The sequence below is a fragment of the Ciona robusta genome, chromosome 13 (genome assembly GCF_009617815.1).
Source record: "Ciona robusta chromosome 13, ASM961781v2".
NCBI lineage: Eukaryota > Metazoa > Chordata > Ascidiacea > Phlebobranchia > Cionidae > Ciona > Ciona robusta.
The window spans coordinates 191,070-217,788 of NC_143247.1; the positions used below are offsets into that span (position 1 = coordinate 191,070).

The following is a 26,719-nucleotide window of genomic DNA, read 5'->3' on the forward strand; positions in this document are numbered from 1 at the left end:
AGTGGAAAAATGATTTAAGATAGTTCGTCTATAACACAAACGTCCCTTTTATTTGTAATATTTATTCGCGAGTTTGAGCTGAATCTCGGTGCACAGTGAACGGCCGGTAAAGAAAAAATGATTTGGCATGAAACAAGAATACTCTAGAATGAAAAAGAGTGACGTCACGACAGAAGAAAGTTTCATGACGTCACATACATGTAATAGTTTTGATACGTCATTGACAAAAGTTGATTAATTTGCCATGTCATGTTTTCATGACGTCACTTATATTTTGTGAGGTCATTCATATTTCGTGACGTCACGTATTTTCCATGACTTCATTCATAATATGTGCGATGATAAGTGGCGTCAGAAATGTGAGTGACGTCACGGATTCTGACGCCACGTCACGGATTCTGACGTCACTTACCGTCGCATTTCGTGACGTCACTTATAAAGTTCTTACGTCACAGCGACCGGTTCGTTCTGGAAGCAGCGAACGCATTAACTGTGCGAGTCACACTCGTTCTCCAAATCGACCACAATGACGTCATTAGAAGCTCCCGGGAGGTTAGTAGGATATGACGTAGGCGGTTGATAACTTTCATTCGCTTCGTTAACGAACACAACACTACATGGGGCGGCCTTGGCTTGCCGGTGCCGAACCAACGGCCGTGTTATAAGATCGAGACATACAGAACGTTTTGGCTTTTCAGCGACTTTTAAAAGCGGGCGCGCTGATGTTGTTTCGCTCGGTTCTGTCACGAAAATATTGTTATTGTTGTTGTTGTAGTTGTCTCTGTTGTTGTTGTTGTTGCTTTTATTTGAAGATTCCCTCTTTCCTAAAAGGTCAGTTATTCTGATTAGCGACTCTTCTATTTGTGTGATACGGTCGCTTAGTTTCTGCACCCCGACCTGGAGTTCACGTTTCGACTTATCTACTGTCGAAACTATCTTTTCCGTATCTATAACCATATACACCTCTCCAGCGCCACCCTTTGACGAGTCGTAGAGCTTCCTTTGTTCCTCGCCTGGGCGCTCTAACTTCGCGCCTTCGGTTTTCGTGTCCCCACCGGGAGAGACTGGTTTTTGTTGACTTGTACCTTGTTTGACAGCCTTTAATTCTTGTTGTCGCTCTTGTTTAGCACGGTATCGCTGTTTGAATCTGTATATAGAAATATACATATTAGTTAAGCATAATTTTAAGCGCATATAATAAATTTCTTGGATTGTAACTTAAATGGTAACTCGTTTATTGGTAACGAGAGTTCAGTAATACTATGTTGTATTTACATAACTTCATAACCGTAACTTTGTGACTCTCTGAAATAGTGTTGTTAATTGTTCAAAACATAAACGGGGAATATGGGATGTATCCCATCTTACCCCATAGTAATATACGGCGCTTTCCAAAATGGCAAATGAGAAAAAATTCTTTCTATTTGACCTAAAATAAATATTGATAATTCTATGTTACCTTCGGAAAAGTTGTCGAACCGGGTGTTCGTCGGGGAAATTCCCCTCCCAAGTGGGGTCATTCTTGCGAGCGAGTGCTTCTTCTTTCTCTTTTTTGATGTCCGACAGTTTACGGAAGAGATACTGTAAGAGGAAGAGAAAATTTTTTATTCAAAAAATTAAATACAAGGAGGATAATCGAAATGATAATAACAAATAAAATGATTTAAAATTTACGAAAATGTAAAAACAATAAAGAAAAATGCGAATTCCAGATATTTCTTAGATGAATGTTGTAGAAAAAATGTACGAATTTTTTTTAAATTAAAAATGTAAAATTATTTCAATAATTTAAAGAAACGTTTATTTTAGATATTGATACATTTTACAACAAATACATTTATTTTATTTATTCAAGGAAACCGTGATAAAGAACTTGAAAAAGATAAGGAATTTTAAAACAAAAACAATAAAATTTACCCTTTTCCTTAAGTTGTAAGTGAGAACCATCTTCTTGGAAAACGAAGCAGCAAAAGATTGATAGAATTTCAAAACTCTCATAAAATTGTCTCTTTTTATTGAATGTAAGTCGCAATATGTTAGCGCCCTCACGTGGGAGGCCGATTGCCCGACGGTGTTTGTCTGCCAGAAGGTGTCGCCAAACACGTCACCTTTGCCTGGGAAAATATCGAAATTTTTTAATTTAAAAAAAAAACTTGTTTTATTAAAAAACATATTTTTTTAATTTTAAAATAAAAATATAACTTAGTTAAATAATAAAAATACATTTACAACATAAGGAAACATAAATTAACAAAATGTGCAAACAACTGTTAAAAATTAGCAAAATTTAAAATAAACAAACAAAGAAAAAAATGGTGTTACAACTTAATACGTAAGGACTAGCATCAAAACTAAATTACAAATCTGAATAAAATGTATAAAGCAAAATAAAATTAAAATAAGAAAAAAAAATTAGTAACTTTTAAATTAACAAACAAAAATTAAAATAATCAATTTAAAAAGAATATATAAAATTAAAAAGCTCCAATCAACAAATCAAACTAATTTATATTAAACAAACAAACAAATAATTTAAAATAACTCAATTTTAAAATAAAACAAACAGAAAATTTGAAATTACAAATTTAAAAAAAAAAATTAAAAATTTAGAAAATTTTAATACAGGAACAAATAATTAAAAATTACTGTATTTAAAATAAATAAACAAAATTTACTTAATATTGCGACAACTTCATCATCTTGTATGACCTCTAGTGACCCCGAGATAACGAAGTTTAACGCATCAACGCTTTCACCTTTGTGGTAAATCATATCCCCAGGTGCATTGTGGGTAGTAACGAACTCAATCGCTAACGCTCGCAGACAACTGTCGCTTGCGAGTCTAAAATAAAAAAAACTATCAAATAAAAAAACATAAATTAAAAAAATAACAATTAATGATTAAATAAAAAAATATTAAATAAAAAATAACGTTAAAAAATTATCAAATAAAAAACATAGATTAAAACAAATTAAATAAAAAAAACATAGATTAAAAAATTATTAAATAAAAAAAACATAGATTAAAAACAATAAAAAAAAAATTATTAAATAAAAAAAATAAAAAAAAGATTAAACAAAAAACATAGATAAAACAAATATAAAAAAATTCCTAAATGAAAGATGTAAAAAAGAAATGTGGAAAAAAAATAAACTAAATGTTTGAATAAACATCGGAATGAAAAATATTTATTTATATAAAGAAAATCGTTTAAAAAACTTGTTTAACAAAGTTTATAATTAAAACAAATTAAATATTTATAAAAATTTCAAATAAAATATACTACATAAAACCAAAACAGCAATTTAAGGAGTTAAGAATTTAAAGATAAAAGATTAATTTATTAAAATATTAATTTAAATAAAATTTAGAAGAAAAAAAATCTCTAAAAATGTTTTTTTTAGGAAAAAAATTCTAAAAAGTGTAAACAATTAGAAATTCAGGTTATAAAAATATTGTTTACCTGAACGCCGCATGCTTGTTGAAAACTTTCCGATTTAAATGAACGCAAATGTCTGCTTTCATGTCTTTGGGACAATAGTTTAACACCTAAGGAAAAAAAATTAGGAAAAAAATAAACCTCATGCTCGCTGCCTAATTCTGAAGGAACACGAGTGTTCTGTTTCATACATACTCCGTCCCCGCTTACAAGTTACCACGTATGTTAATTATTTTTTTGTGAGTTTTTTTTATGTATGGCTGATAATTTGGACAACCCATTAGTGACCACTGGGTTGAAGCATTGGGTGTCTTGCCCAAGAATCATACCCCCACAATGGTAGCAGAACCGAGCCTTGAACCCATAACATCTAAGTTAAAGGCCAGACTATGCCACACCACAAGTAAAGCATATCATAGTAGGTAAATTATAGCAGCAGATTTTTACCTTTTGGGTGTCAATTCCTTTGCTCATAGACCAAGTAGATACAATGTAGTCCATGATTCTGTCACTCAAACCTTCTGGTATTTGATAAAGTTTCAAAAACTCGCGCACGCTGTTAAGCATATCATGATAACGATTTGTGTCCGCGTACATTTGCTGTATGATAGTTGTCACGTTACCGAAAATTGTAGCGTACAACAAAGCTGGAGAAAAAGAATAACTTTTTTAAAAAACCTAAAATTGTTTTTGGTTGTTTTTAAAATATAGTAGAGTGGGGAAAGATGGGACACCTAATCTATTTTCCCGTCCAATTTGGTAGTAAACAAAGAACAAACAAAGAATTATAAAACTGTATCCTCACAACTCCCATAGACCATTCACGATATTTGGGTATTATGTGCTAAAAGTGTCCCATCTTCTCCCATCCTACTATAAAGGTTATTTTTATTCTAAAGTTAACAATATTTTTACGAGTGTTATTATAAGTTGAGTTGTACTTGACCAACTATTTGGTATTTTTAAATAATAATTTTACAAAGTATCAACAAACAATAAACTTGAATTGGTTGCACCAAGTGTCCATCCAACTGTATTAGTTTTTTTTTATTCTAAAATTAGTATAACAATTTTTACGAGTGTTTATATAAGTTAAGTTGTATTTGACCGAAATTTCAGTATTTTTGACAACTAGTTTTACAAAGTATCAACAAAACAATAACCTTAATTTGGTTGCACCAGATGTCTTGTTCAAGGACACATAATTTCACATGTTTATTTTTTTATTTATTTTTTAATTTGTAATAACACACGTTGGCGTCACGCTATTGTAAAAAATCTGGCAAGACGTTGTTAAAACTGAGATAAATTATTTAGACCTACAAATTACATCTAGCAGCAACATCATGTTAATTCATATTAAAAACATTATATTACAAACCATATTCAAATAATATAAAAAAATTATATTGAAAAATCATTTAGTATTGCAGGGTAAGATGGGACACTTTTAGCACATGACATCCAAGTATCCTGATGTTTTAAACAATTAACAAAGGTCTATGAGAGTTGTCATTATGGATACGGTTTTATAATTCTTTGAATGTTCTTTGTTTACTACCAAATGGATGAGAAAATAGAATTATACCCTTTTTGCATGGTCACTTTTATGCACGTAAGTACTCGCATATTTACTCGCAACCGCTTATGACGTTATGCGTATTAACTTTGTTTTTGCGAGTAAATATGCGAGTACTTACGCGCATAAAAGTGACCATGCAAAAAGGGTAATAGATGTCCCATTTTACCCCACCCTACTATATTAAAAATCCGATTAAATCATATTACATGTTTTTACCTCCAAAAATGAGCATCACTACACAGAATATCTGTTCATTTTCAGTGTTGCCAGCTACATTTCCAAAACCAACTGACGTTAAACTTGTCATCGTAAAATACAAGGCAGCGATATATGCTTGCTTGTGCGTGGGACCGCCAAACACAGAATGATTTTCTAAAAAAGTACAAGCAATTTTTTGTTTAATTTTTACACTTTTCTTTTACCTGTTTTGCAAAATGGCATCATCAGTCTATTACCTAAATAAAATCACTCTTTTAAAGAAATTTTTTAAAGAATGAATACAGATTTTTAAATTTTAGGTAAATTTGTTTTTATGTGTAAAACCACTTATTTTATAAAGACATGAAAAGTGAAAAATAAAGCTTTTTAACTTTTGCAATCTTTTAATTTTGTGTAAAAAGAACTTTTTTTAAAATTATTTTTGAAAAATGTTTAAAAGTTGCCACCTCCAATAAAGTAAGGCTTTCCCGTCGTTTCTCCCAACATAACGAGCCAATTATTTGACACGATTGTTCCGTTGCCGTCACTAACAGAACTATTTCCGATGGTATACCAGATGCAGGCTAACCAGTGCCCTGAGAGACCAAAGAAACATACCTGGAAAAAGACAAACAATATTACTTGTTTTTATCCTTGTTTGACCGGGAAACGACAGTCGTTATAACACGGGTGTTCTGTTTTATACACCTCGTGCCCGCTTTCGAGTTACCACGTATGTAACTTGTTAATCCTTGCATGGCGGGGCAACGACAGTCGTTATAACACAAATGTTTTGTTTCATACACCCCGTGTCCAAGTTACCATGTTTGTAACTTTGTGGGTTAATATTAATGTTTCATAAGCCTGAAACCGATACTATTTTGGCTAAAATCAAGTGTTAACCGCTGTAAAATGTTGCCAAAAAGATTACATAGTACTGTAACAGAGATATAGGAATTTATTAATTAAATTAAAGTTGTTTAATTATAATTAACAACAACAAAAATCATAGCAGGTTCGAGTTCTGAACCCGTAACCTCTAGAGGTAGACATAGTACAACGGGGCAAAGGACGCGACTGTCATTATGACTCGTTAATTATTTATGCTGACTCGCATTACACTCGTTGACAGGTGTCAGAGTGAACTCGATTTTACGCTGCGTCACCAAAGTGCGACTCAACGTCAAAAACACGACTCGGGAAAATTAACAAACGCTTATGTCAGTGGATTTTAATGAATTATGGATTTCTAATCTTTTGTGGTCACAACAGTGACAATTGGCAATCTCAAATGCAGTTTCTAAAGGTCTGAGCCATGTAAACGCTACATTTAGGGAAAAAGGGGAAAAAATAACTAAAAATTGTCAATAAATAAAAAAAAATAATTCAAAAATATAAAGTCATTCTATAATGTTATTAAAGCATTTTTGAAGCAAAAAACTGATTTGAAAAGGGTAAAATCTGTTTAGCTTTTTTACTTTAATTTAATCCTAAAATTGATATTAAAATTCAAAACTATTTCGGTTAAGACTAAAAACTTGTTGTTCAAGTTGTCATCTAAACTAAAAATAAACAAAAAATAACCTCACGAATTTAAGGCTCTTGGCTGCCACCATTGTGGGCGTATGTGTCTTTGGGCAAGACACTTAACCACAATTACTCAAACTCAGTGATCACTAATTTTTTGTTTTCTAAATTGTCAGCTATACATAAAAACAAATCACTAACAAAGTGACACGGGTCGTAACTTGTAAGCAGGCACGAGGTGTTTAAAAGAGAACACTCGTGTTATAACGACTGTCGTTGCCCAACTACGCGAAGATAAATAAGTTACATACATGGTAACTTGTAAGCACGCACAAGATGTTTAAAACAGAACACTGGTGTTGTAACGACTGTCATTGCCTGCCATGCAAGAATAAATAAGTTACATACGTGGTAACTCATAAGCTGACACGAGGTGTATGAAACAGAACACCTGTGTTATACCAACTGACGTTGCCCCACCATGCGAGGATAAATAAATACCAATCACCCACATACCAGCAACACAAGCATAGCTCCTCCATATTCAATATAATGATCTAACTTTCTTGCAACTCTTCCCAAGCGCAGCAGACGAGCAACTTTTAAACTGCTGAACAAACTGCTTATACCCTGCAAAAAAATACATATATATTAAAAAAAAATTTTTGGGTGTAAATTTAGTATTACTTTATATTAAATATAAAATAATAAAAAGAAGGTTAAAAAAATTGTTTGAAGCCTTATCTAAAGTAACTTGATTCATCATTAGTTTAAAGTAGGTTACAACCCACTAAGTTACCATCAAAAACACCTTTTCATCATAAATTTTTACTTAAAAAGCAAAAAAAAAACTTAAAAATGTAACTTTTGAGACCAATTTTTTTCAGACCAAGCAATTTTCCAAGAACCATTTTTTTCCAAAAATATTTTTAGACCTCGTCGGGAAACCCCTGATGCGAGAACATGAAGTTGATGAGGTCATAGGGGAGGCAGGAGAGAAGATCGATGACGAACCAACTCTTGATGTAATTCATCCGGATGACTTTAGGATCCGATATTACCTCTCCTCCTGGTCCTACATATGTTGTGTGGAAGTTGATCACGATGTCAAAGAGAAAGATCACATCCTGTGTGCAAGGGAACACATGAGGACATCATTTAGAAACTACTTTTTAACAAAAAATTTAAAACAAAAAAATTATTAAAAAAAAATTTAAGGATAAAAAAGTCCATTAAAAAATGTTGTTATACTGTTGTAAAAATATTTATTTTAAAAGAGTTTTTTAATGGGATTTGTTCTGTTTCATACACCTCGTGCACGCTTACGAGTTACCAAGTATGTAACTTTGTCAGTGATTTGTTTTCATGTATAGCTGACAATTTAGAAAACAAATTAGTGATCACTTGTCTTGCCCAAAGACAGATACAACCACAATGGTGGCAGCATTAAACCTTGAACCAAGAACCTATTAGCTAGAAACTGTTAATTGTAATGTCTTCTATTAGAGCAGCAAAAATTTAAACATTATTTAAAAACAAAGCTTTGAATTTTGCCAAATAAACATATAGTAGAAAACTAGACATAAATAGACGCTGTACAAGAAGACATTAATAATGGATGACTTAACTGGCATGGCTTACGATTAGCACGTACTAAGTTTGGCAAGGTAACTTATTTTTATCTAATCTTGTTCGTAATCGTATAAATGTCAGAGTTAAAACTTATTGTTAGTTTTATAACATGACTACTGCCATAACATGGTGGTAAGAGTGCTTGAAGTGCAACCAGAAGGTATATGGTTCAAGGCTTGACGCTGCCACCATTGTGGGCATGTGTGTATTTGGGTATGTCACTAAAAATCCATTGCTTCAACCCAGTGGTCACTGATGGGTTTTTCAAATTGTCAGTCATACAGAAAAACAATTACCAATACAGTTACATACCTGGTAACTTCTATGCTAGTATGAGGTGTATAAACACCCATGCTATAACAACTGTTGCCTTGTGCCCACTTACAAGTTACCACATATGTAAGTTATTTATCCTTACAAGTTGGGTCAACGACAGTTGTTATAACACGAGTGCTCTGTTTCATACACCTTGTGCCTGTTTACAAGTGTGTAACTTTGTAGGTGATTGCTTTTTTTAAAGATTTTTTTACTTTGCTTTACTTACCACAGCGCTATCTGAAAGAAGCCAAAATGCTGAGCGGTTTTTGTCGTTCGATTCTTTGATTAAAAACGCGACGTTATACGGCACAATTAGCGCCGTATAAAACGTGAGGATTAATATGAACCAATCCCACATCGTTTTTAGCATCGAGTAGTGAAGAATGATGTGAGAGGGCGTCTTCGGGGCTTCATGGTGGTATTTTGGAAGCATGTCGGGACTCAAACTAAACATCTGAAAAATTTGGTAAAAAAAATAATTTTATTTTGTAAAATCATTTTTTTTTTTTTTTGGAAAATTATTTTTGAATTTTTTAGTAAAGTCATTTGCAAAAAATAAAAAGTTCCACCAAATAAAGGCTATTCACTACTAAGTGCAAAAATCCTAATTATTAATATCAAGGTTACAATTATCAAGTATAAACTCATTGTACTATAGCAGATGTTTCACCAAGTCTACAGAGGACTTATTTCACTAAGTCTACAAGGACAATTATTTAAAAAAAATGCATTAACATTTTAAAATTATTTTGTATTTTGACATTTTAATCGTTTTGATTTTCTTTTAACTGTCTCAGTTACATTTCAATAAATATTTCATGATTATGTTTTAGTTGTGGCAGTTTTTGCTTGGAAATTACAGGTTGTCGAAACCACAGATGCATTTCTGCTAAAATGTGATTCACGCCAAACGTTGAGCACTCAGCGTAACTGAATAGCATTTTTGATTTTTAGCTTGTCCAAAAATGGAATAATGTATATTTTACTCGAGGGGTTAAATTTTCTGGGTTTTGTAAAATCTCATGCTCACAGTCGAGTTGCTGAAGCTATTGCAGTGTGTAAATAAGCAGACATGACTTTTGGTTGGTTTGGTCATTTATATCCTCGTGGGTGGGAACTTGAGTGACTTATCCATGGTTGCCACTCCCATGCCCACAGTCGAGTTGCTGAAGCTATTGCAGTGTGTGGATAAGCAGACATGACTTTTGGTTGGTTTAGTCATTTATATCCTCGTGGGTGGGAACTTGAGTGACTTATCCATGGTTGCCACTCCCATGCCCACAGTCGAGTTGCTGAAGCTATTGCAGTGTGTAGATAAGCAGACATGACTTTTGGTTGGTTTGGTCATTTATATCCTTGTGGGTGGGAACTTTAGTATTTATATATTTGGTGTATAAAACATACCCATGTTATAACTTGACAGTGAGCATGAGGTGTATGAGTACACCATGTGTGTCTGGTGTATAAGAAGATACTCATGTTATAACTCGACAGCGAGCATGAGGTGTATGAATACACCATGTGTGTCTGGTGTATAAGACACCCATGTTATAATTTGACAGTAAGCACGAGTTATACCTCGGATAGTTTGTTCTTCTTGTCCCCCAACTCAGTAACACTTGCAGATAATTGCTCTTCCATCACAACGTCTTTGCTCTTCTGAAGACTTTTGACAAAATTTGTAAAACCACCTGAAAAAATAAAAAGTTTGATTTGTTTAAATTTTTTTTTAGGTAAATGTTTTGTGTTTCTTGTTTATTTTATTCACTGGTACACTGTTTGTCGTTTAGTCCTCTAACCGGTACACTGTTTCTCGTTTATCCCACGAACCAGTACATTGTTTGTGGTTTATCCCACGAAGCGGTATACTGTTTGTCGTTTATCCCACGAACCGGTACACTGTTTTTCGTTTATCCCACGAACTGGTACACTGTTTGTCGTTTATCCAACGAACCGGTACACTGTTTGTCGTTTATCCCAGGAACCGGTACACTGTTTGTCGTTTATCTCACAAACCGGTACACTGTTTTAGTTTTAAACTGCGGTAACATGTTCGATATTTATCAAACTGACCTCCTTTAGGACCTGCGCCTTGAATCGGCTTCTTAAGCAAGGTGATGTTTTTGAACGTGAGAAGAAACATGATTGTGACGTCACCATCGTTCTTTATTGGGGCAAGTTGGATCAAGAACCACAATGGCGTACCTACAGAACAATGACGTAATATTATCGCTCTTTATTACAACCTTGTGGACCGAAAATATTTCTTTGTTTCTACTTTTTATATGGGGGCGTGCTACGCTGTACTGTAAACACCGCTTAAAAGAACGAACAAAGAAATATCTACACCCAGCGTTGTTCAGCGCAGGTCAGCTATTACTTTGTTAGTTCTTTTTAAGCGCCGTTTACACAGCGTAGCTCGTTTCGGTGAAAAAAAAACTCATTTAAAATGGGAATCATTCTAACCTTGCTTGTCATATAACAACAACTCAAACTTCGCTTGCTCTTGTTTTTCAAGTGCCAGTTGCATATTGTCCACGGTATCCATGTTCGTGAGATGGCCATGCATGAACTCGCATACACAGGAGCGCGTCATCATTTCTGAACGTGCTATCCCGGTAAGCTGACAGAAACCTTCGTTGGCGTACACGATCGGCCACTCCCATATTTGTGAATTAGCGAGTAAGAAGTTATTATCTGTAAGAAAAAAGTTTAATGTATAAATGTAATTTATTTATCCTCGCATGGAGGGGCAACGACAATCGATGTAACAAGGTTTTCTGTTTCATACACCTGCCCGCTTAAAAGTTACCACGTATGTAACTTTGTGGGCGAGTGTTCTGTATAGCTGGCATTTTGGAAAATCCACAATGACCAATGGAACGGAGCAATTTAATTAAAGTATCTTGCCCAAAATAACATCATTGAGCATGGAAACAGGTATTGTTTGGTTACGATGTCAAAATGGCAGTCAACAAACGCCACCAGTCAAAATTCATATTTATCGGGTACAGCAGGTCTTATAGCGCTGACCGATTAAAACTACCGGCGTCAGTCTTTAGGAAAGGTTTTGTAAGGATATTGCTCCAACCCAGCGAAATTAGGTGTTTTTTTCTATCTTTGTAATATAAATCGCCGACGTAGCAGAGTGATTCGCGCGCGTGAGCATAACCCAGAGGTAATGGGTTTAAGGCTCGTCGCTGCTACCATTGTGCTCGTATGTGTCCTCGGCAAGTCAGTTAACAGATACTGCCCCAACCCAGTAATCATTTTCGGCCGTAAAAAAAAATAAATTCCTAAAAACGAATCACCAAAAAAAGTAATATATATGGTAAGTCATAAATAGGCACGAGGTGTATGAAACAGACCTCCCGTGTTATAACGACTTTGGTTTTCGGCCACATAAACTAACAGAATACACCATGCATGACTGGTGAAAAAGAAAACAGCCATGTTATAACTTGACAGTGAGCACCGTGGTAACGGTTCATTTTCTTTCAACTGTGAGTGCGTCCACAATTTGACTACCTAATATATAATTTATGATACCCATGTCTGTCACAAAGTTTCACATTAATCTTCAATCGTTGTGGCTATTTCCCCCCGTTTCACGAAAGCAATGTCATAACATGAGTGAATCATTCCATGCAGGATGTAGGTGTGTTTATGCACCTCATGCTCACTGTCAAGTTATAACAATCACCCACAAAGTTACATAAGTGTTAACTTGTAAGCGGGTATGGAGTATATGAATTAAGAAACTCAAAACAAAACAGAACACACGTGTTATAACGACTGTCGTTGCCCGGCCACTCATAGATAAATGTTATTAATTTATTCGATCATTTATTAATAAATCTCATACCCACTGTTAAGTGCTAACACCGCATTTAGAAATTTAAAAGAAAGGTCGTAAAAAGTCCCCAAATGGTGATATAACCAGCTCTGATCAATAGTTCGACTTGCTGGTCGATAATTTCGTGCGATAAAAGTGACGTCATCAAGATTTTTTCCTATAATCGCGGATTTTGAAACCATTTCAAGTCGATCAGAGTTTTGCTAAAGGTCTTTGTTAACAAACTTTTTTATTTTAAAAGTAAATTGTAGTAGGCTGGGTTAAGGTCCGTATTTCTATTTTTCCACACCGTCTGAATTGGTAATAAACAAAGAACATTCAAAGAATTAGAAAACTGTAACGTCACAACTCCCATCGACCGTTGTTAACTGTTTAAAACACGACCAAGATATTTGGACATTATGTGCTAACGGTGTACATATTACCGATCGTGTTTTAAACAATTTTAAAGGAATACGGTTTTATAATTCGTTGAATTTTCTCTGTTTACGACTAAATGCTGGGAAGATAAAATGGAATGAAAAGGTGTCTCATATTCCCCACCCTACTATACTAATTTTCTTATAATTACTAAAGCATGTTAATTTCTTTGTTAATTTGTTTAATTATATTCGTTTTGTCTGTTTAGTTTTACAGCTGCACTTTTAACTAATAAGTTGCATTCATATATTTAAACAGAAGCAAAATGTAATTTTGTTTTGTAGGTCGTACTGTTTCGTCGTTTTGTTGATAATTTCCTTCTCTTTCTTTTGATTTAATCTGAACTTCGTTACCATGTTCAAATAAATAAATAAATACCGGCGGTTTATTATACATATAGTAGGGTGGAGTAAAATGGAACAGCTTTTCATATTTTCTCGTCCCATTCAAAAAACAAAGAACATTCAAAGAATTATAAAACCGTATCATCACGACTCCCATAGACCGTTGTTAATTGTTTAAATCACGGTCAGGATATTTGGATATTGAGAGCTATAGGTATCCCATCTTACCCCACCCTACTATATAGTTGTTTCAATTTAATTTGCTAAAGGTGTCCCATCTTTCCCCACCCAACGTGCCAACGGTGTCCCATTCTTCCCTACCCTAATATATAGTTGTTACATGGTAACTCGTAACCGGATTCGAAGTGCGTGAAACATCCGTGTTATAAAGACTGTCGTTGCCCAGGCATTACCTGAGGATAAAGTAAGTTACATTTTTTGTTGGTATAAAAAACAATATTCCTGGTAATTTTCAGCCTATAAAAACGAGAGTGTTTAGGTCAGTACATCTATTTGGGTTTCTTTTAGAAGCTTTAAAGCTGTAGCTTTATTTTTGCATGGCGGGGCGACGGCAGCAGTTGTTATAACACAAGTGTTCTGATTCATACACCTTGTGGCCGCTTACGAGTTACCAAGTATGCAACTTATATACCACGTATGTAAATCTGCGGGTGATTGATTTCTATTTAGTAGACAATTAAACCACCCATTATAGTGACCATTTGAATGTATATACTTCAAATCTTCATTGCGAACAAATTAGTATTTTTAACTACTGCCAGTTGTTTTGATTTTTTAAAACAGCATCACACTGTTTATTCGTAGAAGCTGTTTCACCAAAGACAAAAAAAAAGAATTTTAAAGGAATTTAAAGTTTGAGAGAATGAACGAATATAGTTTGCGAATCGAAACAAATCGCGTGGGTAAAAACGACTTTTTTATAACTTAGCGGATGATTACTTTTAATGCATATTGTTTTCAACTTATACAACTCAGCGTACGGGAACTTTGGGTTGCAGAAATTACCGGGTACACTAATTACTTTTGAAACCCTACTAATAAATGTCGTTATTGCGTTAGAAACTCGTTGAAACGAAATATACTGAGAACTGCGTGAGTGTTTGCTTATTTACTGTGTTTTTTTTAGTATAGTTTGTCTGAAATTAAAGAATAATTTAAAGCTAAACACAATAAAGGCACAACTAGGCGTGTAGTCTTGTAGTTGTAATTAGTCTGCATCATGTATAATGCAAGGAATATACCATAATAATCATGTTAGGTTTTGAACCGCAAACCATAATCCACGACTTACGGTTTTCATATTGATTCGTTTTCCGGATGATATTTTCCAAGAATGTGTTTTGTGGCGCGACAAGGCCACGTTTCGATCCCCCTGCCATGTCGGTTGTCACTTATTCCCCGTTGTAGGAATTGTTATAACCTCTTAATAAGTAACTAAGCAACATCTGCTTAGAAAAAGCAACTTTGACTTTTGAACTACGTGAACTGAAAATACGAAAAAAAAGAACATTTATGTACAACTTTTTTAAATACTTAGGCGTGTTTATGGGGCCCTTAAATTCGGTTTAAATAAAAATATATAAAAGTATTCTTTTAAGAAAAACAGTTGTATTTCGTTTTTTTACTAACGAATGTCACAACATTGTAGATTCAGTAAGGTGGGGTAAGATGGAACACTTTTAGCACATAATATGGAAGTCGTGAGGATAAGGTTTTATAATTATTTGAATAATATTTGTTTACTACCGATGAATGGGATAAATTAGAATAAAAATTTGTCCCATCTTCCCCCATCCTACTAAACTTAACGTATTTAGCAAAATTGTAAATTCAAACCAATACAAATGATCTTCTAATTGTTGACATTTTAGACTTATCTTTTCTCGTATACTTGTCAATAAATATAAAAATTGCTTTAAAATGCCGAAAAAATAATACTAAAGTTTACGGGTTTTAGTATTGTACTTAAAAATGTTTAAAAAATATAAAAAGCGTAAACTAAGTTGGCAACATTTGAATACACACTGCGTCTTTTAACCAATATATCTATTTACCACAAGACCTGTTCTTAAGCCCTAATATATTGGGTATAAAAAAAACTATAATAGAGTTGGGTGGGGAAAGATGGTACACTTGTTCATTCTATTTTCTCGTTTCATTTGGTAGTAAACAAAAGACATTCTAAATCGAAGAATTAAAAATTGTATTCTCAGAACATTTGGATATTATGTGCTAAAGATGTCCCATCTTCCCCACCCTACTATAAGATTCATGTTTTCATTCTCTTTTATCGTCCCATTTGGTAGTAAACAGAAAGTCTATACAGAATTATATAACTGTATTCTGACGACTCAAAAAATCCTTGTTAATTGTTAGAACACGATTAGGAAATACTAGATATTAAATGCTAACGGTATCCATCTTACCCCACAGTACTATATAACAGATATTATGTGCTAACGTTATCCATCTTACCCCACAGTACTATATACTACACTAACCTCACTCAATAGACTTTTATCAACTTAAACAATTCATATCTCTGACTTACTGACAGCAGAACTTTTACCAAGAATCACTATCGTTATATCATGCGCGTAGAAAGTAGGTGTCACTAAAAGTCTTTTCTGTGATGAATATTTCATTCAAGCTGTCCGACAGAGCTTTCAATGCGTCTACACGGCCACCGTCACATATGGTCGACGTACTTAATTTTCGAGCCGGGCTTCGGCGTCGCGTAATCCCCAATCACAGTTATTGCAGTTCGTATTCCACTCGAAAGCTTGGACATATTGCAACCGTATATACCGATACAGATTATTGTACAGTATATGCCGTTGCTAATGGAACGCTATATTAAATCCTTTATACAGCTATAGATGATATTTCATTTTGATCGACATTTTGTTTACAAGTATCAATACATGTTTTTTTTTTATAAAATTATGTTTTTTTTTAATGGATTATGACTTTTATTTAGTTCAAGTTATAAAAGTATGCAATATAGTAACAACATCCTTGTTCTAATGTAATTTATTTATACTCGCGTGGCGGGCAACGACGTGAACATAGGACTGGTTTTTTATGAACTCTTTTATATTTTTTTACAATGGTTTATGGTTTTGTTTTGTTTTGGTATAAAGTTAAGATTGTACTTTTTAACAGCATTCTTGTATTAATGTAATTTAATTATTTGTACTCGCGTGGGCAACGGCGGTTGTTATAATACGGGTTACCGGTATTTCATGCCCCCTTTTTTAAAATACAGAGTATATAACTAATGAGTTGGAGCAGTGTCCGTTAAGTGTCTTGCCCAAGAACACATACGCCCACAATGGTAGCAGCATCGAGCCTCTAACCCAGTACCCTTCGGTTAAGAGCATTGCGTTCTAACCACTGTGCAACGCCACAACACGTTATCACTAATACAATAACCATTTTACTCTTCCATTTTATGTGTTGTGGTATATTTATATATTTATATGTGCACCCAGGGTGTTACAATCCATTTTATAATGCCCAAATTATATTCTCACGTCTCCGTAGACGATCAGAATTATTATGTGCTAAAGGTGTCCCGTCTCCCCCCGCCCTAATATATATACATTTAACCTTAAATGGCATCCTCAGTTTTTTATTTAAATATAGTAAATTTATATTTCATACAAACACTTTCCATTAAACCTTAATTAACTTTTAAGTAAATAGAAATGAAACAAGAGAAAACGAGAAACAGAACATTCGTGTTATAACGACTGTTGTTTCTCCACCATGTGAGGATAAATAAGCTATACAGCAGGATGGGGGAAGATGGGACACTTTTATCTCTAATTTTTCATCCCATTTAGTGGTAAACAAAAAACATTCAAAGAAATATTGAACCGTATCCTCACGACTTCCTTAGACCGTTGTTAATTGTTTAAAACACGATCAGGATATCTTGATATTATGTGCTAAAGGTGTCCCATCTTCCCCCACCTTACTATACATACGTGGTAACTTATGGGCGGACACGAGGTGTATTAAACAGAGCACCCGCGTGTTATAACGACTGTCGTTGGCCTACCATGCTAGGATACATAAGTTTTTCATTCATTCTTAGCTCAATATCAGTTACTTTATACTGTAGGCTATTGTGGGTTTAGCAGCCACGCTTGTATGACAACCTTACCCACAGCCTGTTTTAACTACTGTCGTTTGCTGCTAATTCCTTTCTCTTCGTTGTTTTACTTTGATCTTCACTGCCGTATTCGAAGAGATAAATAAAATTTATATTATATATGCGCCTGGGGTATTGGGCAAATCTGGCCTCCAATTTTGTAGTAAACAAAGAATATTTACAGAACTATATTACCCCATCCGCACGACGTTAATACCTGTTTAAAACACGATTAGAAAACAGCGTTTTTTGGTGCTAACGGTAACCATCTTACTCTACAATTCTATATATATAGTAGAGTGGGGGGAGATGGGACACCTTTAGCGCATTAAATCTAAATATCATGATCAAGTTTCAAATAACAACGGTCTATGGAAGTCGTGAGGATATAATTATATAGTTCTTTGAATGTTCTTTGTTTACGATCGAATGGGACGAGAAAATATAGTCAAAACGTATCCCATTTTCCCCACTGTAACTTAACATACCAGAAATTTTAATTAATCCGTTTAAAAACGATAGAGTAAAGAACAAATTATTTTGAAAAACGAAGAGAAGAAAATCAACAGCAAAACAACAATTGTTAAAACACCCTATATGCATAAAATGTATAACAAAAGGCGTTCAATAAAACGCATGGCTGTTGCCCTAAAATAACTGTTTTTATTTCCTCTCATTCGTTTCACACCTTGGAAACTAAACGTAACTGTACAAGTTGAAACAGCCTGCAACCTAATCTGGCCCTTCGGAATGCATTTGACGCGTATATTGATGAAAAATCGACTAAATTAATAATTCATCACAAAGCAGTAACCAAGGGCCCCCTTGAGGTATTATGATCAAAATTGAGACGGTACCTTAATAAATGTCGAGACAATACCCTGTTGTTTGGGACCTATAACATAGTTTTAACGTATATTTACTGTGGGGTAAGATGGGATACTGTTAACACCCAATTCCCATATTTACCGATCGTGTTTTGAACAATTAACAACGATCTTTTAGATGAGCGAGGATACGGTTATATAATTCTGTAATTATTATTTGTTTACTACCAAATGGTACGAGTAAAGAGTGAAAAAATACCTAAACCATGTTAACGAAGATCCGATTAATTAGGCGAAGAAAATAGAATTATCACAAAAATGATAGTAAAACACGCAACCGGCAAAAGAACTAGTCGAGTAAAAGTACCAATAAATGCGTGGCTACTATACCCACAAGCCACAATACAATATAAAGTAACTTATATTTAGTTGCGTTTATTTAAAATAAACTAAGATGTAAATGGAAGAAAATTGAAACACCGCACTTTTTCTTATTGAATAAGAGACTAACGATGCAATTTAGGCAACGTATATAGTAAGGTGGGAGAAGATGGGACACCTTTAGCACATAATATCCAAACATTTTGATCGAGTTTTAAACAACTAACAACGGTCTATGGGAATCGTGACGTTACGTTCTTTGAATGGTTTTTGTTTACTATCAAATGGGATAAGAAAATAGAAATAGGTGTCCCATTTTACCCCACCATACTATATTTTTATAGTAAACGTTGGACTCAACTTTAGTCTGCTATACGTATAGTCAAAACGTATTGCAGTTCGGAAATAACGGACCGATACAGCTGTTACCTTTATGGCTCTAATTAATCCATTAATCCAGGTTATAAAGCACAACCGCACACAGCTGTATAACCGTTACGAACTTTAAGGATATAGTAGGTTGGGGTAAGGCGGTACGCGGCTTTATTTAAATGTATAGCATGTTGGGGTGAGATGGGATATGTTTTCATTCCTTTTTATCGTCACATTTGGTAGCAAACAAATAGTATTTACTTGTTTTTATAACTGTATCTTCACAACTAAAAAAGGCTTATTTTTGTTGAAAACAGGACTAAGAATATGGGATATTATGTGCTAACAGAATCCATCTTACCCCACAGTACTATATAACAGATATTATGTGCTAACGGTATCCATCTTACCCCACAGTACTATATAACATATATTATGTGCTAACGGTATCCATCTTACCCACAGTATTATATAACAGATATTATGTGCTAACGGTATCCATCTTACCCCGCAGTACTATATAACAGATATTATGTGCTAACGGTATCCATCTTACCCCGCAGTACTATATAACAGATATTATGTGCTAACGGTATCCATCTTACCCCACAGTATTATATAACAGATATTATGTGCTAACGGTATCCATCTTACCCCGCAGTACTATATAACAGATATTATGTGCTAACGGTATCCATCTTACCCCACATTACTATATAACAGATATTATGTGCTAACGGTATCCATCTTACCCCGCAGTACTATATAACAGATATTATGTGCTAACGGCATCCATCTTACCCCGCAGTACATTATAACAGATATTATGTGCTAACGGTATCCATCTTACCCCACAGTACTATATAACAGATATTATGTGCTAACGGTATCCATCTTACCCCACAGTACTATATAACAGATATTATATGCTAACGGTATCCATCTTACCCCACAGTACTATATAACAGATATTATGTGCTAACGGTATCCATCTTACCCCACAGTACTATATAACAGATATTATGTGCTAACGGTATCCATCTTACCCCACAGTACTATATAACAGATATTATGTGCTAACAGAATCCATCTTATCCCACAGTACTATATAACAGATATTATGTGCTAACGGCATCCATCTTACCCCGCAGTACATTATAACAGATATTATGTGCTAACGGTATCCATCTTACCCCACAGTACTATATAACAGATATTATGTGCTAACAGAATCCATCTTATCCCGCAGTACTATATACATATTTATGGGCGTGGCGGTAACGCCCACATAAACATACCATGGTGAATACGACAGTCGTTATAACACGCTATGCATAATATATATATTTGAGCGCTTGCAAGCGCCAAGAAAAGCATTTCTGGTTAGACAGTGAAGAGTAAAGTGAAATACTTGTGTCGTGATGTATCGGTTGAAAAATCGCTTCGTAAAAAAGGTCACTAATTGGTTGTCTAATTTGGCGGGCATACGAAAGAGCAAAAATCTATTATATCACGTTACATACGTGGTAACTTTTAAGCGGGCACGAGGTGTATGGAACAGAACACCTGTGTTATAACGACTGTCGTTGCCCTGCCACGCCTATATTATATATTAAAGCTTATATTAAATAGATCAAAGTTTCCCATTACCTTGATATACCCAGGCTGTTACATCCCATTAGTGACCACTGGGTTGGAGCAATGTCCGTTAAGTGTCTTGCCCAAGGACACATACGCCCACAATGGTAGCAGCAACGAGTCTGTCTCAAAATTCAGACGGGGTCTATTTAATCAATGATATAATTAATTATTCTTCAGTAGAGTGGCAAGACGGGTTGTCGAAATTACGCGACACCAAAAGCGCTTTTTAAGTAACTGCCGTGACGAATTTAGACACTTTACGATTTTAATGCATTTTACTTGACGTAAAAAAAACTAATAAAATATATGGTAAAGTGGATATCTTTTCATTCTATATATCGTCCCATTTCGTGGTAAACAAAGAACATTCAAAGAATTATAATACCGTATTCTCACGACTCCCATAGACCGTAAAACACGATCTGAAAAATAGGACTTAGTTGCTATCGGTATCCCATCTTACCCCACGGTATATACGTTTAATTTTAAAAGAACAACATTCTCTTTGGTCGTTTCGTTAAAAATCAATATTGACAAAGTTACATACATGGTAACTTGTAAGCAGACACAAGGTGTATGGAACAGAACACCCGTGTTATAACGACTGCCGTTGCCCCGCCATGCCAGGATAAATAAGTTACATTCCATCGTCACCATTTAAAAATTATAAATAACTTGATAGTGAGCATGGGATTTTGTAACTCAACAGTTGCATACATTATATAGTGTGTGTATAAATAATTTAAAATGACGTAAATTTCCTTTTTGCTTAATACTGCCACTATGCGGATGTAAAAATCATACAAAATTGAGGTTTTTGTTTGAAGAGCTATTTATGCAAGTATAACCATACACCCCATGCTCACTGTCAAATATGTCGCTTTGATACTTCTATTTAAATATTTCTAAACAAGAAGCTTTGAGTTCAATGTCTCTGTTACCAGTGTGGGCATGTGTGTCCTATAGCTGGGTGTAAGCGGGTGGGCAGACCCGAGGTGTATGAAACAGAACACCTGTGTTATAACGACTACCGTTGCCCCACCACGTGGGGAAATAGTAAATAAGCATTGTGAGGTAATATAGGATACCGTAAGCCCCAAATCCTATATTTTAAAACGTTTCTGAAACAATTGACACTTTTAGAGTCACGTGGCTATGAAAACAGTAGGCAGGTCTTACCCCACAGTTAGAAGATAATATCCAAATATCCTGATTGCATTTTAATCAATTGACAACTGTTTATATAATTCTTTGATTGTTCTTTGTTCACTACTAAAAATGGGACGTAAAATAAAAGCATGTCCCATCTTACCCCTACACCTGCTATATCTTTATACATCAAAACTGCTATTACAACTGTAGGCAAAACGTAAGGTGGGGGAAGATGGGACACACTTAGCACCTAATATCCTAATATCATGAACGTGTTTTAAACAATTAACAACGGTTTATAGCAGTTGTAACTTGTAAGCATACGGTTTAATAATTCTTTTAATGTTCTTTATTTACTACCAAAGGGACGGGAAAATTTGAATAAGTAAGTGTCCCATCTTCCCCCACCCTGCTATACCATCTTTTTAATGTGCAGTTGACTACATTCGCTCTTTTTTCCTTCATATATAACTTTCATACGCAATGCTGAAATTAAAATGCATTAAAAATACTTTAACTGTATAAGAAGTAAAAACAACTTTCTAAATCCTGCTATCGTCTGTTTTGCTCAACAATATCAATTGTACATCTCCGAACTATAGCGTGCTAACAGACTTTGACCTAAATTTAAAAATCAAAGGTGTTAACATACTGAAAGTTATTTAGATAAAGTTACTTTGTAGCCCGTATTCGCTAAACGAGACTATACATGCATGCGGAGTTTGCATTAGGAATCGAAAATCACCAAAACGTGGCGTTAAACAAATACAACATCTTTCTAAACAGCGTGAAGTCTATTGTGTACTGTTAGAACGTCGGTAAAAATAGACGCCAAACAAAACAGCGCGAAAACTGCACCAACTGGGCGCAAAATTTGACAGCTAGCTGATGACTTGAACGCAGTGTGAGTATAGACTACCACTAAATAAATGAATGAATGAACTAACTAATCCAGCTTGTCGATAACCTCAACATCCAAGGTGCTACAACTCATTAGTGCTGGCCACTGTATTAGAGTAATGTCCGCTAAGTGTCTTGTCCAAGGACAAACTTATGCCTATTAGTATCGACCTTGGTATTATTCGGTTATGTTGTGATTGTCGACAGACCAATTACATGTGAGTCAGTCTTCAGTTCCCCGCTGGTGCGTAAAATAGATTTAGATCAGGGGTTTCCAAACCGGGGTAGCAAAATAAATGGCTTTTAGAGGGCTTCAAATCAGCGCCTACATACTTTCACAAATGGACACATTATTTTTAAAATCTTCTAAAAATATTTTAATTATTACTGTGATAATTTACACTGCCTTTGTTACGTCACAAGAATAGTTATGACTGTCACAGCATCAACCAACCTTCCGCACTTGTTACTCTGGTATAGGGGTTATACCGCGACAGGATTCAACAAAAAAAAACTGCGAAACTTTGTCTTTTGTCCCGCAAATACGGAGTTTAAACTGTTCTACAATCAATTTTTATTACCAACGCATGCTTTGAACTTCCTGACTGCACAGTATTCGTTATAACCGCATTTTGCCAATACGAGTCGCGTCGCAAATATGGCGAGGAAAACCTCGCCTGATGGCCCGTCGCATAATTATAATTTCACATACTGGCCCACGATCTTATAACATTGGGAATCCCTGCTTTTTTATTAACAGAGCTGTACAATAACAAAATCCAATTACTACGATGGCAAATTTGTTCCCCCGAACAAAAAAAAAACTTTACTTTACTGCAACGTTGATTTGTTTTAAACAAAATTTCTAGAATCTAGTTGTTATGACTATTTGGTTTAAAACAATAATTATATGAATTAAAGGTTTTTAGAAAGTTTCACTTAATTATTTACCCTCAACGGTATTTTAAAGACTGCCATTTGTGTTTTAAAGACTGTCATTGTACAGGTTGTGTCCTTACGCACACTTTTCTTCCAATTAGAACCTTAATATGTTTAATTAAATGTTCTTAACAAAATTTTTACATTGTATCGTCTGTAGGGTGTAACGGTTTTAACAACTGTTGTTTTACCGTTACTACCCGTCTTTTCGCTTTTGTTCACTCTCTTGTTCTTCGTTATCGTGACGAAATAAATTTCATTCATTCACTCATTCATTCATTCATTCATTCATTTTGTTGCGAATTCAGTTCTCTTCTGTTTTTAATTAAATTAATCTTCGCCATCGTATTCGAAGAGATAAATTTAAAATTATATTTTAGAGTTTTAGACCAAGAATGGCGATCACATAGTTGCCACGTTTTTAAATGACGTCAACTGTGCAAGGTTACAACTTCCATTTGAAGCAAACAAACAAACAAAAGCTTCGCGTTTTGCTAAAATTTGTTGTTTCTGATTCATTTTAAAGTTTTGTTATTTTTTACTCAATTTTATTAAATGTAGCGGTAAAAGATTATGTTGTGCATTGCAAAAGTAATTGTTAATAAATTATCGGCAAAAAGAAAGACTAAAAACTTACCGTTTATTTTGCAATAGCTTCAGCAGCTCGACTGTGGGCATGGGAGTGGCAACCATGGATAAGTCACTTAGGTTCCCACCCACGAGAATATAAATGACCAAATCAACCAAAAGTCATGTCTGCTTATCCACACACTGCAATAACTTCAATAAATTAATATATTTTCGTTTAGTGTTAAGATTTTAAAGCGTAAAAAAGTTTCAAAGTTATGTCGTCACCAACGAAAGAAAACGATGAACTGAAGGCTGGTCATCCTCCAGCGGGTATGTATGACGTCATCATTTGTATGACGTCATAACTTGACAGTATGAATACACCATGTGTGTCTGGTGTATAAGAAGACACCCATGTTATAACTCGACAGTGAGCATGAGGTGTATGAATACACCATGTGTGTCTGGTGTATAAGAAGACACCCATGTTATAACTCGACAGTGAGCATGAGGTGTATGAATACACCATGTGTGTCTGGTGTATAAGAAGACACCCATGTTATAACTCGACAGTGAGCATGAGGTGTATGAATACACCATGTGTGTCTGGTGTATAAGAAGACACCCATGTTATAACTCGACAGTGAGCATGAGGTGTATGAATACACCATATGATTCTGGTGTATAAGAAGACACCCATGTTATAACTCGACAGTGAGCATGAGGTGTATGAATACACCATGTGTGTCTGGTGTATAAGAAGACACCCATGTTATCACTTGACGGTGAGCATGAGGTGTATGAATACACCATGTGTGTCTGGTGTATAAGAAGACACCTATTTTATAACTCGACAGTGAGCATGAGGTGTATGAATACACCATGTGTGTCTGGTGTATAAGAAGACACCTATTTTATAACTCGACAGTGAGCGTGAGGTGTATGAATACACCATATGTGTCTGGTGTATAAGAAGACACCCATGTTATCACTTGACGGTGAGCATGAGGTGTATGAATACACCATGTGTGTCTGGTGTATAAGAAGACACCCATGTTATAACTCGACAGTGAGCATGAGGTGTATGAATACACCATGTGTGTCTGCTGTATAAGAAGACACCCATGTTATAACTCGACAGTGAGCATGAGGTGTATGAATACACCATATGTGTCTGGTGTATAAGAAGACACCCATGTTATAACTCGACGGTAAGCATGAGGTTCCTCCACAGTAAAAGCAGGAGGAATGAGGATAAAAGGAGCAAGAGCACACGAGGAGAAATTGACGAAAGAGGAAACAGAATCACCATGGGAGTCGGAAGGACCAAAACCGTGAGTTTGGAATTTTATTCGACAGTGAGCATGAGGTGTATGAATACACCATGTATGATGTGCAACACCCGTGTATTAAACCCTTAGTTTTAATAAATAAGTATTGTATTCTTATAACCTGTTTAAAAATAAAGTGTCATGGCACAGTGACATTAGGCTTGTCACTGCTACATAATGACTGTCATTGCCCCGACATGCGAGGATAAATAAGTTACACTTGTGGTAACTTGTAAACGAGCACGATGTGTATGAAATGGAACATCCGTGTTTTTTCAACTATCATTGCCCACCATGCGAGGATAAACAATTGACAATCAATTTAATTACAGACAGCAGACCAATGTTATAATATCGGGAGCTGTAACACACGGCGATAAAGATTTCACACCAGCTTCTGTGCAAGTTGCGCACCAGAAACCGTTGCCAACCGTCCCAAAACCAGTTACAAACAAGCAAATCAATCGGCAGATCCAACAGCCTCGCTAAAAAGGAAAAATTCTTTAAAAAAAAACAAAAAAAGAAAGAAAACTGACATTTGTAGCGCATGTATGGTATTTTTTGGGGGTGTGCATTTTTTTCGTAAAAAGTTCCGTTCTTTTTTTGCAATTAAGTTCCAGCCTGCAATTTTAATTTTTAGCGTCTTAATTTTAAATCGTGAAAAAACGTCCGTGAAAAAATCATGCAATCTGTAAATATTGAATTCGATGGTGAAAATAAAACACGAGTTAGTGGTGCATGTTGTGTGTTCATGTGTCTGTTTATTATAACTTATAATGTATCTAGTACGGGTTCAAAATTCAACGCTGCTACCATTGTGGGCGTATGTGTCATTGGGCAAGACACTTAACAGCAATTGCTCCAACCCAGTGGTGTTGTCTAAATTATCAGCCATACATAAAAAGATGAACCCAAAATATTTATCTACAAAGGAACATACAACTGGTAAGCTGACACGAGGTGACATAGCACCCGTGTTGTAACGACTTCTTTTCTGGCCACACGAGGACAAAGCAAGTTAATTTTATTCTAATAAGGTAATGGGAGCATAACTTTTTACAAAGTCAAGGTAGGAGGTACCAATAAGTTTTAAAAAATAAAAGCCGGCG

General features: G+C 34.8%; 2 protein-coding genes across 5 annotated transcripts; one reads left to right on the top strand and one right to left on the bottom strand.

The window, feature by feature from the left end:
- Positions 1-46: 46 nt before the first annotated feature.
- On the bottom strand, positions 47-24,515 carry LOC149725528 (voltage-gated delayed rectifier potassium channel KCNH1-like). 4 transcript variants are annotated; one of them, XM_089891317.1, is made up of 17 exons: positions 21,898-22,566; positions 20,728-20,860; positions 14,630-14,823; positions 11,164-11,394; positions 10,771-10,902; positions 10,276-10,388; positions 8,924-9,151; positions 7,683-7,874; positions 7,264-7,377; positions 5,688-5,838; positions 5,239-5,394; positions 3,888-4,087; positions 3,465-3,550; positions 2,676-2,842; positions 1,918-2,114; positions 1,460-1,581; positions 47-1,147 (listed from the first exon to the last, which is right to left on the bottom strand). In XM_089891317.1, the coding sequence occupies exons 3-17, from the start codon at positions 14,715-14,717 to the stop codon at positions 487-489; spliced, it is 2,838 nt and encodes a 945-aa protein (XP_089747443.1). In that variant the 5' UTR covers positions 14,718-14,823; positions 20,728-20,860; positions 21,898-22,566; the 3' UTR covers positions 47-486. The 4 variants fall into 4 exon arrangements, with proteins under 4 accessions (XP_089747443.1, XP_089747446.1, XP_089747444.1 ...); XM_089891320.1 differs by lacking the exons at positions 20,728-20,860; positions 21,898-22,566 and adding an exon at positions 24,347-24,515; XM_089891318.1 differs by lacking the exon at positions 20,728-20,860.
- Positions 24,513-26,347, top strand: LOC149725529 (death-associated protein 1 homolog). Its single transcript, XM_089891350.1, has 3 exons — positions 24,513-24,609; positions 25,514-25,613; positions 25,943-26,347. The coding sequence occupies exons 1-3, from the start codon at positions 24,555-24,557 to the stop codon at positions 26,097-26,099; spliced, it is 312 nt and encodes a 103-aa protein (XP_089747476.1). The 5' UTR covers positions 24,513-24,554; the 3' UTR covers positions 26,100-26,347.
- The last annotated feature ends 372 nt before the right edge of the window (positions 26,348-26,719 follow it).

Coding starts and splice junctions, on each gene's coding strand:
- LOC149725528 (XM_089891320.1), bottom strand. CDS start 14,717: ATGGCAGGGGGATCGAAACGTGGCCTTGTCGCGCCACAAAACACATTC. Junction 10,389..10,770: donor AGGCGCAGGTCCTAAAGGAG/GTCAGTTTGATA, acceptor TTATTTTTTCAG/GTGGTTTTACAAATTTTGTC. Junction 5,839..7,263: donor GAGCTATGCTTGTGTTGCTG/GTATGTGGGTGA, acceptor GTCTTTTTCCAG/GTATGTTTCTTTGGTCTCTC.
- LOC149725529 (XM_089891350.1), top strand. CDS start 24,555: ATGTCGTCACCAACGAAAGAAAACGATGAACTGAAGGCTGGTCATCCT. Junction 24,610..25,513: donor GGCTGGTCATCCTCCAGCGG/GTATGTATGACG, acceptor GTTCCTCCACAG/TAAAAGCAGGAGGAATGAGG. Junction 25,614..25,942: donor GAGTCGGAAGGACCAAAACC/GTGAGTTTGGAA, acceptor ATTTAATTACAG/ACAGCAGACCAATGTTATAA.